We start from the raw sequence: 16,480 nt of genomic DNA, 5'->3' as shown, positions 1-16,480 counted from the left end.
GCCTCTCTCTCTGCAACAGCCACCCATCAGAAACCCCCAAAAAGGCAACAACTGAAGCTCAGAGCCTCTTTTTCATTTTCTTCACCAAACGCCTTGCAGACTGAATTTGTTAAAAGTCTTATTCATTCCTCAGACAGAGGAAGCCTCTCCTGCTTTCATCCACCCACCTCTAGACACCACAGCCCAAACACCTATTTTAAGACTATTCCCATTCTAGTTGATTTTTGGTACCTGGCATTTCCAAATGATTGAGTAAATAACACTAATAGAATACACACACACATCAGTCTCACCGTGCCTTTCAAAAAATGAATAGACACATAAAAATTTTCAGTAGTTTTATTGAAAAATGCCTCTTTCATTTCAGAAATAAATAATATAAGGCAGTGAAATTCACAATTTGCAGTTAAAATATAAAAGCAGCAATTCTATATCCATAGTCTTGCAAACAATTTCCAACTGCTTTTGATAACTAAGAAACATTGTATTCTGAAAAAAAAATTCCATACTAAATATACAACATAAACATGCAATTCCATCTCTGCAGGATTGACTGCAATTTGGCATAAAGGTTACTGTGTCTACAAACAAGGAGATTTCAGGCATGATTAAACTGTATCCAGTTGATACAATGATTTCAGCTACTTAATGTTTGTGGTGTTTAAAGGAGATGTATAAGAGCGGTATATGCTCTGCAAAGTGTAACTAAGAATAGAAGAAAATGACGATATTGGAAGGAGAGGGAATTTTTTGTTTCTTTCTTTTTTAACTAGATAATGCAGACTTGTGATCTGACTGAACTGCAAACATGCATTTGAAAAAGAAGAAAAATGTAGAGCTAAAGCAGACAGTCCTTAGAAAATTTGCAGCAGCTCTGTGGTTATTTTTGTTTTGGTTTTTTGGTTTTCTTTTTTTTATTTATTTGTTTTTACATTATTTCAATGAAAAGGCAGCACTGGGATAACTGAATGCACATATTAACCTGTACGCAGCCACTATAAGCAAAAGTATTTTACAAGCATTTCCAGAGCAATATGAAGTCTCTAGGTACACACATTGCTATCCCCACATAAGCAAGATACAAAACAGGGGTGCGTCTGATATGAAAAGACCAGAAAGCTATATCGCAAAAGAAATGATGCACTCTCCCTGTGTGTAACTGCAAATGCAAGTATAGCAAAAACAAAAACCACCAACCAAAAAAACCAAAACAAGTCACAGATCTTTTACGGTTTTGTTTTTGCTTTTCTTGACAGTGATCTTTTCCAGCGCATATGCTCAGGGTATTCTGGTGAATGCATTTCAACTCCATAGTCCTCATACTCGTCCTCTCTCCTTTCTGATTCCATAGGTACTATAAAGGGTTCACCTTCAGGTTGATAGGGTCCACTTTCAGGCACGTATGGTTCTGGTTGAAAATAGTTGTCCGATTGAACATAATAGTTATCGCATGTCTTTGAATCCACAAATACAATGAAAGTTAGTTTGTCTACATAATGTTAGTTTAATCTTATTTCCATATAATAAATATATAAATTACTAGTTCACTGGGGGTATTTTTCAGTTTTGTTCATGAATACTTTTTGGCAGTAAAATAATAAAAACTTTAAAATTAATTTTGAAAGGCTTTGTATTTATAATACACAAAACATTGCAGAAAGAGTCTTAAATTATGCAAGGGACCAATTATTGTAAAACTAAAAAAAAAAAAACCCAAAACAAAGCAAATCAAATAAAAATATTATTTTACAGCTAGTTCAGTAAATCCAAGCACTGGACTTTATTTTAAACTGCGTAATTAGTAGAAGACATGGAGCAGGTAAAATGAACAGGTGGGTTTGGCATATACTAATTTTCTCTGAGAATGGGAAAGTAAGTGTAGACATAACTATCACCAGCGGCAATATACAGTACATGTCATTTTCTCGTGCTGTTCCTCGTAACAAACCGAGTTACAGCTGGTGCTTCAGGAACACCAAAAACTACAGCAAAACAGAAGAAAAATAATTATAAAACTTTGGTATTTATAACTGCAGTTACAGAGTCCAACAAGATTACATATTAAAAAAGGCACATGCCCTGATTCAGACATGTTGATAACAAGCAACAGACAGGTAGGTATCATAAGTTGTCAAAGATGTTATTCTGGCATATAGCAAGCAGCAGCAGGCTTTTATGCAAAAGCATCACGTAGAGTTGTTAACAGAGTTTAGTGGATACGGTCCCATACAAATCATTTACAAGCCACAATTAGTTTACTATTTACATAAGTCATTTCTCATTTACCAGGTTAAATCTGTCTCTTCTAACGGCATTACCTTTGCTGGTTAGTAGTTTTATAAGCCTCCTTCACCACTGAGGCTTTTGATAGTCTGGGTCTTTTTTTAAAAAAGAAAGGCTGTTTATTTTATTATTGAAATGCAACAGGCTTAATGAATTGACATCACTGTCCTTTATCTCATTCACGAGTTGTGTTAGTAAAAAGAATCTCCCCATTCTATGAGGCCAACATGGTTTAAAAACCATATCCGTGGTGAAATATCCATACGGACTCATTTTCTAATAAGCACGTGCGCAAACATCTCAGAAACAGGATTTTCATGTATTCAAACTGTAAGCAGCACTGGCGACTTAGAAAATGTGTTAGCCGAAACCTGAAACAGGTCAAAGATGATGTTAGTCTTTTAAAAAGTCCATCTGATGTGCAAAAACATACTTTCATCCAACTAAATACATAACAGTTAAGTCATAGGCATATATTTATATATGTATACATAGCTGCTTACTAGAAAGGAGAACACTGCTGAATCAAAGGTACAATTTTTTTCTTTTTCATTTAAATAAGAATTTTGTGTGAGATCGGCACAACCACCTGGCTCTTCAACCAGCAGCACTGAGTCTGCAAGTGTGTACATATATATATATATATCTCTCTTTTCTTTTTTTTCTTTTCATGGGTACATGCACAATACACTAACAGCAAACCATATCCAATAGTAGTATCACATACACTAATTTTGAGATGTTGCAATGCATACATATTAATTTGTTAACAATACCGTGGCCCTGCAGGATCCCCATGTTAAAATATATTAGAATCTTTCCAGTCAGAAATTAGTGGCCGCTGTGACCCTTTATTCTGATTCCAGAAGCAGCCTACTGTTTTGAGCTACATCACAGAGTGGAAGGCTGATATGACCCAGGGCTAATCAGAGACTCCACGGTGTTTAACTCGGTAGAAATTGTAGGACAGTGGTGTTTTTCAGTTGTCTGCACTGTATCACCGAATGGATTCCCTTTGTGGAAAAGTTTTATTTCAGGTATCAATTTTGTATAAATAATCCTGACATTGCTCAAAAAGAGACACACGGAAATTGCCAACCACAGCATTCTTTTTATTTTTCAAGAGAAACATGGAGAATTCAACCTTGTTCTGAAGACGATTGGAAGGGGTGGGGATGGAGGGGAAAAAAGAAGAAGAAGAAAATGGTCACTTAAATCCTATGAGCAACATTATCAACTACTAACCATCTATGTTTTAAAAAAAAAGACTAAAATATTTAGTTACTACTTCCTATTTAAAGCAAACCACACATAACATCAAGTAAATCTGCATCAAAGTCCAACTGACTGCTCATATACCTGCACATTACAATGAGGCAGGCCTGCTCATTGCAACCATTTCCTCCTGATTCAGTATGTCCAGGCTAGCAGGACTGTCTCATGTAAAGCAGATTAATACAAACAGCCACATCTGTGAAGGTTATTTAAGGCAAGTTAAGTTGTTCATAACATACCTGGGAATCCTTGGCCATTGTAAGGGATGCTAGCACACTGGGATGAATCACAATATCCTGGTGGCCCTGGGGGACCTCGAACACCCGCATTTCCAGGACGACCTGGTGGCCCTGGTGGTCCTCGTGATCCTGTGGAGCCTGGTGGACCAGTTCTAGATTCTCCTTGTGGACCTAATTTTAGAATTGAAAGGTTGGGACGTTGTTTTCTTTAAGAGCTAGCTTGATAAAACAGCTAACATTACTGCTGTCTAGACTACACAGACTAGGCTATGTCTTTGGTGAGAAAACACTTGCACTTTGTTGCTATATGGGGGTCAACAGAAAGAAAAACAAAAGAAAACTAGAAATGTGACTCATCATTAGTTGCGTCCCTGTGTGTGGCTTACTTAAGGATTTATTCACAGAAACTGATTTAGTAAGGTTTGAGCCAAGTCAGAAACATCAATGAATTCTCTGGTTTATTTCCCCTCCATGTAAGATACGAAGATCTCAAGGGAAACTACTAGATTAGACAAGCACACTGGATTTCAATTAAAATATAGGAGTACATTAATTCTGTTACCCTGTAGCCCCAGGACAGATGAAGTAATGTTTTTTTTGGAACCAGTCTTATTATAGTTAGCAGAAAAGTAAAGCTTCGAGTAACTGGGGCTACAATTGGCTGCAAGCATCTTATGGGTCCTGTAATGAAAAACCATGTTTAGCCTAGTAAACTACAAGCAGAAACAAATGATGCACCTGATTTCTGCCAAGGCATCAGTGAATAAAATTGCATGATACAAAGACCAAAACCAACGGTCAAATCATCTGACTCTATCATCTGGTAACTCTGCATGTGGGAATATTTCGTAGTCCGGGGATAATTTGTAGTTCTGTAATCACAAGTAAAAAATGGAACTAGATACTGCGACAGTATCATCTGATAACACTTATGAAAATATCTGTCAAATATTTGGACAATGTATTTTCATGAAATATATTTTCACACAAGCAAGCATGCCAGATGAGTAAATTACAAGGTAAAGATAAATACCTATTAGCCACATCCTACAAAAAAGGGCAATTTAGAAAGATTTTTGGAGTTTCCAGTAAACTCTAATACATGCCAAAAACATGAAGTGGACGGAGTAAAGCATGTTCATTCACCATATGTAGTCTGGTTCTCTATGAAGAAATGTTGTCTTTTTCTCCTACTTTTCTGTAATTTGATAAAACAAGAAATATTTACCAGGTGGTCCTGGCAAACCTCGTGGTCCTTGAGATCCAGTCCCTCTTTCGCCTTTCTCTCCAGGCATTCCTACAGAATAAAAAAAAAAAAAAAAAAGCAATAAAAACCAAAGGAAGGAAACCACATCAACAAATATTTCTTCATGCCCTCTCATTGATATTAATATTTCGTTCCCATTATTTAACGTAAAAAGGCTGGTGAAACCTTATTTTGTACAGATGTCCAAATGTGCATTTGGGAAAATAATTTGGATATAAATATACTAACCTAAAAATAAAGTAGGATGCAGAGGTAATTTAGTGTGAATAGACTTTCTCAAACATAGAAAAGTCTTTGAGATACTTAAAACACCACAGAACCTTAATATTTTAAACTACAAACAGGAAGGTATTTTCAAGCTTGCATACTTCTGCTATAAAGGATGCTTTATGCTTTCTTAGAAACTGTTATGATGAAATAAGTTTAAGAAAAGAGCAGAATTCAGAAGTCCATTCTTCCTTGATTTTTTTCTAGTCTTTTTTAAAGATTATACTAAAATATATGCTAGAAAACACAGCACTGAGTCTATGTTACAGCAAAGTAGCTGGAATAAGCAAAGGCCACAACATAGTACAGTACAGACACTCCATGTCATTGCACTGATCCAGGGCAGCCACAAAATAGGTTTACCCATATGCTGAAACTCAGTTCAGAGTTGCTTCCCTCCCCCAGAGTACTGCAAAGAGCCAAGGATGTAGACCTAATTCTTTCAACTCCTACTTTTTATTCTTGCTAATGACTCATTTTCTCTCTTAATCAGAGTTCTGCTCTGCAAAGAGTTGTGTTACTCCAAACAGCCTTTCAAGATGTAGCTGTTTAGTGCCAGAAGAGTTCTGAGAACATTCACTTTCCTGGGATATCCTGTGGAAGCCTGAGACAGCAGCCAAAATGTTATACCAACTTGTGTTTCATGAAACATGAGCAAGGGACAGACAGAGGAAAGCACTGATGTAATTAACCTTGTCCGCCAGAACATCAGTGTCCCTCGGGCAATCCAACCGACCTAACAGGCTACTGCTAGATATGGGCTTCCTAGTCTGACATGGTAAAGGGATCAGACTGCTCCTCTAGCAGCCTCTGCACTATGTCCACTATGAAATATACAGCTGCCTTGGAATTTACTCACCTCTTTCACCAGGTGGTCCTTGAACCCCAGGAGGTCCTGGGAATCCTGGTCTTCCTCCAGGTCCAGGCTCTCCTCTTGTACCAGCAGCTCCTGGGGGACCAGGTGGTCCTGGTGGCCCTGGCTGGTTACGGTTTGAATAATAATCGTTCGGGATTTGATTCAGCATTTGATTGAACCGGCTCATTTGACCTTCAAAAGGAAAGAAAAATGGTTCAATAAACCATGTGAAATGAGTGAAAGTCTTTTATCAGAGTGGGAAGGAATAACAAATTATCTCTCTTCATTAAACCATACCCTTGTTCCCATTCCATAAATTAGTGGTGAACTAGTACAGATGAATTAGGAAGACTTAAGACGAATGTCTGATAAGAAGGCTGAACATAAATGGAGGAGGGAGGGAAGAAAGGTAAGGGGATTCTGAAAGACAATAATGTTAACAAAAATTAATTTTAAAGCAATTAAAGTCAAAATAAGTACTTGTTTACAATATTCTTGCTCTTAGAGTTCTAATTAGAGGTTGTTTCTACTCTAAAGAACAGAAAGGACTTGTTACACTTCTAAAAATGGAGTATCACCTTTCTATGTACTTTCAGAGCTCTGAAGCTGCCACGAACAGAGTACAAATTATTCATGTGTAGAGCTAGCAGCACACAGTCTATGAAGTTGCTTTCTTAAGCCTGTAGGATGAGTAGGCTTATACCTATATACCTGCTGCATATAGGCAAATTTCATATCCAAAGAAAGGTGTCTGAACGAAAGCAACAGCATTATGAAACTATGCAGAAAGGAGGCCTTAATGGGGGGCCACATCTAGCCCTTCCTGATTAGTGTAATGTGCCAGTCCTAGCATAACCCTGAAGAGATGAGCTGAATATGAAAAAAATAAGGAAAGGATGTTCCAAAAAGAGATGCTAAAAGATCTCAGAAAACACGTCCTTGTTCATAAGTCTAATACATTCTTGAATGTACTTTCCTTCCTCTATAATGGCCAACTAAAAGACATGTTTTAAATAGCAGCCATCACAGACATTTTAAAGGACATACTGTCCTCCTCCCTGTACACAAGCACTCTTAATGATCCAAAAAGTATATCTGTTTACCTCAATCAGCTCTTACCCTTGTTATAGAAACAATATTAAGAACAATTTATGGGCACATTTGTCTCTGTCCTCCTCAGCAGGTCTACTGAGAGCAAAAGCACTGCCTCAGGGACAGAGAGAAAGTCTCTGTAGAGAACACTTTCATGGGCTGCAGAGCTGCACTGTGTGGCAGTAGAGGACTGAAATTCAATTTGGAGTCCTTCTCCAAATAAATATCATTTTTGCTTGCATAGCACAGCTGATTCTGTGCACAGTATTTACCCAACACTCATCTGTCTTTTCCTGCTAGCAAAGTAACCGCAGTGAGCATCCTTTTTCTCACCGATTCCCTCCTCCTGAAGATAAGACATGTTTAATGAGAGAACGTATACTGATTTTATGACAAAGATGAAGTAATTTTGGACCAGACTGACAAAAGGAAAGTCATCTTCCTTGTACAGAGCATTAGACTTGCATGTGTATTTCCAAAGGTCACAGATCAGTTCATGATCAAGCTAGCCATCTGGATCTGGCAAAAATTTAGTGCTACATTTTTTCCCACCAAATCATTGGCATTGGACAGCTATCAGATCACTCAAGCTCTCGCTATGCTCTGTGGCCAGTATCCCTCACCTTAAATTTAAACCATTATTTTCTCTTTTAACAAACAAAGTAGTAAATTACTAGTATGAGAAACAAAGCAAGCAACACCTTACCATTTATTAGTTGTTCACAAACTTGTCTTGCAACTGCTCGCATCATGTTCTGAGAAGCAATGTCACCCTAAATAATCAAAACGAAAACAAGTGTTGTATTAGCAAGTGTCTATGCTTTTAAAGACATAGTGTTTAATTAAAAAATCTGAGAAAAACTGACTTTAAAGCAGACTTACTCTATCACCTTTTTCTCCCTTCATTCCAGGTGCACCCTAAAATAAAAAGAGTAAAAATAAAACAACTGAAAAATTATGTTATTCCACCACACCTACAGGTTTGAGACATGCAATTCTAGAAAACATTTTGACTCATTCAAGAAGGCAGACCTGGTCCTCCTTGAACTTTACATTTCAGAGATGCTAAAGCAGGTGCCAGAAAAGACTGGACAAGCAATGATCTTTTGTGTATGATCAAACACACTGACAGATGCAGAAGAAAAAGATCTGGAGGAAAAATTCAAAGTAGGGCCAAAGAAACTGACATATTCTGACACTGGGACCACACTGGCAATTTGAAAGTTGAATTTCTAGCATCACATTTCTGTAAATGGTGAATGGTCTTGTATGAGTTATACATGACTTTAATTTTAAGTCTTAACCCAACTCATAATTAAAGAAGGTAAGCTAGGAAGAATAACACATCTAGGAAGGGCAGCTGTCTCCTTGAACCCACAAGAAACAGACCCTGTGTTAAGCGAAAAAGTGCTATGCAGAGATGACAGATAAGATGGAGATGCCATTAAGTGCTTATTCTATTTATAACGACAGCTTCCCCGCTAATTCTCAACCATTTCTAGTCTTACAATAGTCTCATAGAAGTCTTAGCTTGAGCTGCCTTATAATTATCGACATTTGCCAAGAGCTAACTTTTGTCTAACAGCAATTTCCATTTGCCTTCTAATACTCCAGCGGTTGTTGTGGGTTTTCTGGTTTTCAGAAATGCTACGTAAGAAGCCAACCAGAAGGACTGATTCTAATGTTTATATATGTACGTGTCTATGGCTGGAAAAACATCAGATATACTGTAAAGATGTTTTCAAATGCTGAACTGGAGATATGCACGCATAATCTACTCCGCAAACAAAATTTTGTGTGTGCACCTCACACAACATTTTGCAATTTTAGCCTTATGTTTACATTCCACTGCTAGCAAAGAAAAGCATCAAGAGAGAGCAAACCTTACTTTCCAAAGAAAATGTAATTACAATGCTTGGTTTGATGGATTTTTAAAGATTTTCAAAATAGACAGTAATGATCTCAGAGGATGTTTATAACTTGCTTTGGTCTATTTGACATGATTTTGGCCACAGTAAAAATTGCAGATGCCATTTAAAATAAGTAGAAAATTAGATTCACAGTTATTTGTTTTAGCCACTAGGTCATCCTTTGAAAAATCTAAAAATCTGCAAAGTGTTTTAAAACTATTCTTTTAATTTTGACATCAAAATACAAAAGAAAAAAAAGAAAACAAAACTGCATTTACTGCAAATCCTGCTTAGGAAGCCATCATGAATAACCCTTCCAATGCTCTTAAACACTCACTGTGACAAATGCCACGTGTGCCAAATTCCAGGGCAGTACAAACAAAACTTTAGCTGAAAGTATGGCTTCTGAAGTGGCCAGTGTGAGTTTTACAGGTGACTTCAGTGGATGCAGAGTTAGGTCCCAGTTGAGTCCTTCTAAAAATCTACTGTAAATTCACCCGCCAGAATGTGTCCAAAGAGCACAGGAGCTTTGTCAGTCAAGCAAAAAGGGGCTAGCATCAGTTCAAATAGATTTTCACTTGTAGCCTAAATTACTATTTGAACGTAAGGCATATTTCAAAGGTGAAAGACCAGTTTGGTCATCTGCTTCTGTGCATGGCTCTCCACATAGTTACACATATATCCTAAGTATTACTGCATTTTATATCGTAGTATTTCTTTAAGGAGCCTGTTTATCACCATTAACAAAGCAAAGGCTAAGTGTGGGCTGCAGCTGTTTTTCATAACATTCCTCCAGTACCCGCAATTAATTTCAACAACACGAGACAACAAATCATTCCACTGAGGTCACAGCAGATACAACTCAAATGCGGCGGCACTGTTTCATAGACTTCTATCAAGGTTTTGGGCAAACAAATTCGCATGGTGTATGTCAGGGTGTGAACTTAGTATGCTATCTGAGCTTCTACCTACCCCATGACATGCCACAGAAAATATGAGGCAGCTCATCCATCATTGAGTTAAGTAGTTGGCATACGGTACATTTGCATCATGCATAACAGATCGTTCATGCAAAATTAATTGTACAGACTCAAATGAAAGATTTAGAATGGTGACACCATAAATGTGCCACTGGAATAAATTATGCCACCAATGAGACAGTTACTAATATGTACACAATACACCCATCAAACTGATGAATGTTCTTTCCCTTCTGTCCTTCACTCTTTCATCTATGTCTTTTCTTACTCCATGAAGTCCACAGGGAAAAGGTCTGTCTTTTAGTTTTAGTTTAGCACAGCCACATGCTGAAACAGACCATGGACTTGTAAATGCCATAATAACATAAACTGTAACAATTAAAACCATCAGGAAAATATCACATTTCTATCTGTCATTCTCTAATAATTAACGTGGTAAATGCTGAGGTACTGAAGCTCTAAAAGAGATGTAATTTGACTCTCAGTTCAACAACATTAACATCTCAGTCATGAACTATCACATGTATCTGAAATATTCATTGAATAGAATTGCAGGTTTTTCACTTGCACTAGTCTATGACATGAAAATCTGGGGGAAAAAAATATTAAGCAACTATTTGGTGCTTCTCTCTGTTTGAAACTTGGCAATTTTTGTTATTTTCTGAAAGCATATTCATTTGAAATTCTGTGCTGAGTACATATTTATAATATCTGCTCATTGTATTCTCATTCTTTCTAAGGCTTTCATAGCACAACCTCGTGTCGTTTTGACCAGAAGCAAATCATGCAGTACGTCTTCTTGTTTATTCACTATGTAAGTACAAACATTAGAAATCAGATTTCTGGTCTACTATCCCAGCAATATTCTAATAATTAATTAAAATGCTGTGTTCCAATGAATTCGCTTGCCAGAGCATTCACACAGCAGAACTATACACAGAAGAGAAAAAAATGAAGCAAACTTAAAATGTTCCAATCTTCTATACTGTTTCTGGAAATATTTTTGCTGATGGGTCAAGAAAAGTTCTTCAGACTGTCTTCAGCCACAAGCCATGCTGGTAAGACAGGAAGGTGCTCTGGTAACAAAAGGACAACATTGCTCCAACTTATTGCCAACAAAGGTCCCCCAGCTAGAAAAATGCTAAGGCCATTCCTTAATTATAAGCGATACACGGTCAGTTTTACAATTCATTGAAATCAGGTGAGCCTCATTCTTCAATTTGTGACCTTGCAAAGATACACTGATTCAGCCTTATGATTGGAAATCTATAGGCTATTCCGAACTAATTTTAAAGTTTGAAGATTAGAGGCTGACTGGCTATGTTAACAACAAAGTTCATTTTCCACCTGGATATTTTAGAAATATGATTTCCAAAAAACAATTACAGCTACAATTACTGAGTTGCTATCTGCATCTTCCTCCCATTTGGTTATATTCGTCTTAAATTTCAGTTTACTTTCTTTTAATAGACAAAAAAGTGCAATTTAGCCAACTGCTTGCCAGCATTTTGAGAAGCAGCAGCTGCTGCTGACATTCTGTTTTGTTGATATCCTGCAATGAGGGAGTCACTTGGGTTCAGTGTGAGGAAAAGCTAGTTTATGCTGCATGTGGGATTTTTCTGAGCTGTGGGATGAAGGCTGGGGCTGCAGCAAAGTTCTACAGCTGAAGGAGGACAAAACAAAGGAAGTTTTGCTAATTTTACTTTAAAAGATACTGCACTCAGTTGTTTTCCCCAAAAGAATGCTTGCTCCTCACGAGAACCACCAGTTCATTGCTCCCAATGCAGTGTCTTTTTGAGACCATCTAGGATGTCTGCATAGATGGATGCAAGATCAGTAAACACATGGCAGCAGAGAATGGAAAATGCTCAAAAACTGCATTTAACTCACAGTAAACATCTCCCTTATGTGCTCGGGATTACCCTCTAAAGGTTTTCACAGTCTATTTGGTCCTGGAGGCATCAGTCTAATAGCACCTTATATATAACATAAATGCCTTGCACTGTTTCCTGGGGACCTTCTAAATCAACAGTCAGACCCTGTTGTCACAGAGTCTGTTTTATAAACAAGACAGCTCTACCTTAAGATGACTTAGTCTGCCTACCCATCCATTACCATTTTCACTCTCACACCTATAAAACAACAGTACTGGAAATTTTCTTCTCTGATAGTCCAGGATCTTCTACTTCCCATTACATTTATTCACAGAAAACATATCAATTTCTTCTTGAGCCAATATCCTCTTTTAGCTTAATGACTCTTTCTCACCCTTGCGGGTTGTTACCCTATGATATGTGTACGGACTACTACCAAATTCTCGCTCTCTGTTTGACCAGACAGACAGAGGACAGATATTTTAGTCTCCTCTAGGATAGCTAGCGCTCATTTCTCAATAGATTACTGACTCATTTGTCTTCTTACTGTTCCTTTTTTGGTCTTTTTGTTACTACACTGAAAAAACACCTAAGTTTCTTTTGGAAGTACTTATAAGCAGATTAAAAAGTCAAATTTCCTATTTCCATGAAAATTCAGTTAACACTTCAAGTATCAACTTGTTCTAGTATAAGTACACATTGAGGTAGAGAAATGTTTACAGCCACATTCGTGGTGTGGTCTGCCTCAGCTTAGCACCTTAGTGGTATTTAACATATCAGGAAAGAGCTCCAATTGACTGCATTCACTGGGAATGTCTTCGCAACACCAAGGCTCCTCATAATTTGCATGTAACTGTGTATCTTTTGCCCTGGGGTGTAACGTTCCTTGCTTTGTAGGGGTCTTTCACCTGACTTGCGCTGCATAGTACCAGCAATACAGATTGTTCAGGTAGAAGAAAAAATGGCAGGATCTGGTTGAAAATTATTTACTCCTTGTGTTTACCAGAGGCAATGTGAAGCCTCATTATCTTTATCCAGGACAGGAAGTTACAAATTCAGGCAGGCCTGAACTATGATTCATGACACTGCAAGTTGTATTTGGCCGTCAGGCTGCTCCTTTGGCAATTCTAATACTGGACACAAAGGAAAGCGTTGAAATTCTGTCCACCAGGAGTCTGATAAAACATCTGTGCAAGGTGCAAGCCAGCATTCCTGCTGGGATCTGTTCTAGAAACATAAGAAATGGTAAATATGCTGCAGTCCCATTAGAAGAAAGTGCAATAACTGGAAAAAAACCATATTTCTAACTGAAAGGAACTCTTAAGATTAGAGTGTAGGAGAACTTACACATGGTGCTTGGACAGGAGTTGACCCCCTTGCTTTGCAAAAGCACTTAAACTGGGCTTGTAGCCAAATTTCCTTCTATGCACGTTATTTACCTGCAGAAGATCTTTGCTGCTGAACTGGGTCAGCTATCCAGTGTCCCAGGTGAAGGAAAACTTGGATACACCTGGTAATTTGAAGCTCACTTGTGAACAAACCACAGCACCTTGTGCCCCAGCTATGTCTATCAAGCATCTGACCTGACAGGAATATCACATTAGCAACGTATGTCTAAAGGCAGGAAAGCTTCAGTGCTTTCCTAAGACACTCAACGTCCTCTACTGCAAGGAGAAATGGGATTTATAGGCTGGCAAATGCAGACTGAATTCAACGTGCGTATGAGAAAATGACCCAGCTTCCAGGTGCTCCTGGGAACTTCCACTTCATAACCATCAAGCTGCCCAGCCTACTATATATTCTTCCAAATTATCCAGCTGTCGTATAGACAATGACATTGAAGCGGGATGGAAAATTCTGGCTGATTGCCAGACATTAAGTACAAGTAATGAATGACTTCTCATTTCAATTGCTGTCTCCACTCCTGACTCAAGCATAATTTCTCAGAGATCCTATAAATGAATCAATTCAAATTTTCCTGAAACTGTTGGTGGGAGGCAGTGCCTCCTGCTCTTTCTCCCTATTCAGGATGCACTTTAAAGGTTTGAATAGAACACACAGAAACCACCCCCAAATAATTTTGAAATCACATTGTAAAAAGCACAAAACATTTGCAAAACAGAAGTGATTATGTAATATTATCAAAGATTGTCCACCTTCAGCAGTGTACCACTTTTTTACTCACACACACACATATACAAATATAAAGACTTTCCAGTCATTTTGCTGACCTAGTTCTTCATGCTTATGCATGTAGGAATATATGTCTTGGCACATAATAGCCTACGAACTTTTAAGTGGAAACCAGAGACTGCAATTTCCAGCCCCAACTATTAAACTCAGCAAAATGGCACTGTAGAAATAAAATTGTTCGAAAAAAAGGCTTGCGGTCTTAGGTCAGCTCCACTGTATTAACCACTGTCATAAGTGCAAGACAAGTATTTAAAGCAAGGAGAAGTCTCATATTCATCAACAGACTGTAATTTTAAATTTGATACTGTAAGTGTATTATTATCTTACTGGTGTCCCACGATCTCCTGGTTTCCCTGGTTTTCCACTTGGGCCAGCAACTCCTGGAACTCCTGGGGCACCCTACAGCAGAAGACATGTAAAGTGAACTGTGGAAATCCACAACGGCCTAAGTGCTAATAAGAAATGTGTTATTGTACTGAGTGCAAAGCAATACTGAAAATGGCTCCTATGAGGTTTTTTTTCTGTTAGGTACATATTAGGCTTGAAAACCTTCCTCTGGAAAAAACAGTTTGTTTCTTCATGGAAATGTGTCCTTTTACATAACACCACAGTTTAATAGGCATTTCTGAATCTAAAGATGCAGAGTGTCTATATGTTTTTGGTATCGCTCTTAATGAGAGATTCCTAAAGAAGTACAAGACAGTTTGGCCTTCTAACTTCATCTAGCAGGTCTGTGATCCATGTAAAAGTCCACAACAAGAAGTCCATAAAAGTCATTCTAGTGATACTAGATAAATATGAACAAATAAAAGACCAATGTCAGGCTATGTGATAAAAGCTTATCTGCACACCCACAAAGGAACACAAGAAAGGCAATCATAGGGGAGCAGAGGCAGCCCAGATAATACTCTGCCCTAGTGACTCCTGTCTATATAAATATACGTGGTGTAAACATGTGCTCTGTGTGCGTATGCCTACTGGGAATACATCTTCCACCTTGCTACAGGTTGGACCTGGTAACATGGAGCTGCAGCAACTTGCCTATCTCAGGCTGTCTGATCCGGCATAATATGTTTTTCTTTAACAAGCAGCACCTTTTCTAACACAGTCCCACAAAACACAATGAAGTAGTTTTTTAATCCTCAAAGATTAACTCAAACTAAAACTTGTATTAACTGTGGGTCTTTTCTCCAGACTACAAGTAATAAGCTGATTGGTTTCAGTAGACCTAGCTATGCATTTAAAGATCATGGCTAAAGAACCAGGTAAACTGGTTCTTCCCTTATTTACATTGGCAGAAATCAGTTTCAAAACCACTCTTACGAATGTTTGTGAATATATGCTTTGCACAGCTGTCTGCTCACCTTTTACTGAGAGTTTCCCAGATCCATTTAGGATATTAAACAAAGGATCCATTTCATATTTGACAGAAACTGAAAATGTCAATGTGGCTTCCTCTGGGCTCAGGTCTCTTATTTCAGAGTATATCAAAAAGACAAAATTATATTTACCGCTGGTCCTGGTGGGCCTCTGGGACCTGTGGGACCATCTTTTCCTGTGAAGCCCTATTCAAAAACAAAAGCACGATTACAGATTAACTTAAGATTGTAGCCTGATTAAAATGGCCTTTAAGATTATGCAATTGCAGTACTCCTGATTACTAATAGCATGTATTTTAAAACCTATCCACAATGTAAGTTACAAAAATAGGTATCACGACTAAAGCTGGAGAAGGCTATGGAACAATGAGCTTCAGTCGATTTAGAAGATGTTCGGCTGCTGTTGATTAACTGAAGATGGAATGAGTCTCTCTCAACATTTTTAAGAAAAGGCTTCATTGTTCTGTCCCAGAGGAGCAAGATCTCCCTTTTTGCTGTTCTCTCACTCACAGATTAGCTGGAAAGTCTGAGGTTTCTACTTAAATGAAGAACAACTTCCCTCTCAGATACTTCCCTGGCAGAAGAGATGCTGAGAAATCCCATTTCAATAATCTAACATAACATTCACAAATTAACATTGATGGTCCATGGCCCACTAATGACCCACCAATCCAATGGTATATTCTTTGGCAACTGGCTATCACATGGGGGTCTGGTTTCATTTCCGGCTATCAAGTCCCACTAAAGGATAACTATAAATGCATATATCAGCTATTAATTTTGACTGTAAAGGTAAGTCATTTCTTCAGTCATCTCAAAGGTGATATGCCACTGTGAAGACAAGAGAGATCTGCTTAGTTGACCC

General features: G+C 37.9%; 1 protein-coding gene across 5 annotated transcripts in view; it reads right to left on the bottom strand.

Moving 5' to 3' along the window:
- Positions 1 to 323: 323 nt before the first annotated feature.
- The window catches only part of COL12A1 (collagen type XII alpha 1 chain), a 106,983-nt gene continuing 90,826 nt past the window's right edge, over positions 324 to 16,480 (bottom strand). For 3 of the 5 annotated variants that reach the window (XM_050895172.1, XM_050895177.1, XM_050895173.1), the window contains 8 exons: positions 15,748 to 15,801; positions 14,564 to 14,635; positions 8,162 to 8,197; positions 7,986 to 8,052; positions 6,191 to 6,379; positions 5,026 to 5,094; positions 3,798 to 3,968; positions 324 to 1,408 (listed from right to left, as the gene is read on the bottom strand). In XM_050895172.1, coding sequence (XP_050751129.1) covers positions 1,227 to 1,408; positions 3,798 to 3,968; positions 5,026 to 5,094; positions 6,191 to 6,379; positions 7,986 to 8,052; positions 8,162 to 8,197; positions 14,564 to 14,635; positions 15,748 to 15,801 — 840 coding nt within the window. In that variant the 3' untranslated portion in view covers positions 324 to 1,226. Of the gene's footprint in view, positions 3,434 to 3,797; positions 3,969 to 5,025; positions 5,095 to 6,190; positions 6,380 to 7,985; positions 8,053 to 8,161; positions 8,198 to 14,563; positions 14,636 to 15,747; positions 15,802 to 16,480 lie in introns of all 5 variants that reach the window. The other 2 variants (XM_050895174.1, XM_050895175.1) reach the window with 2 other exon arrangements.

This window comes from Gymnogyps californianus, chromosome 3 (genome assembly GCF_018139145.2).
Source record: "Gymnogyps californianus isolate 813 chromosome 3, ASM1813914v2, whole genome shotgun sequence".
NCBI lineage: Eukaryota > Metazoa > Chordata > Aves > Accipitriformes > Cathartidae > Gymnogyps > Gymnogyps californianus.
This window is presented reverse-complemented; position numbering and strand designations above follow the sequence as displayed.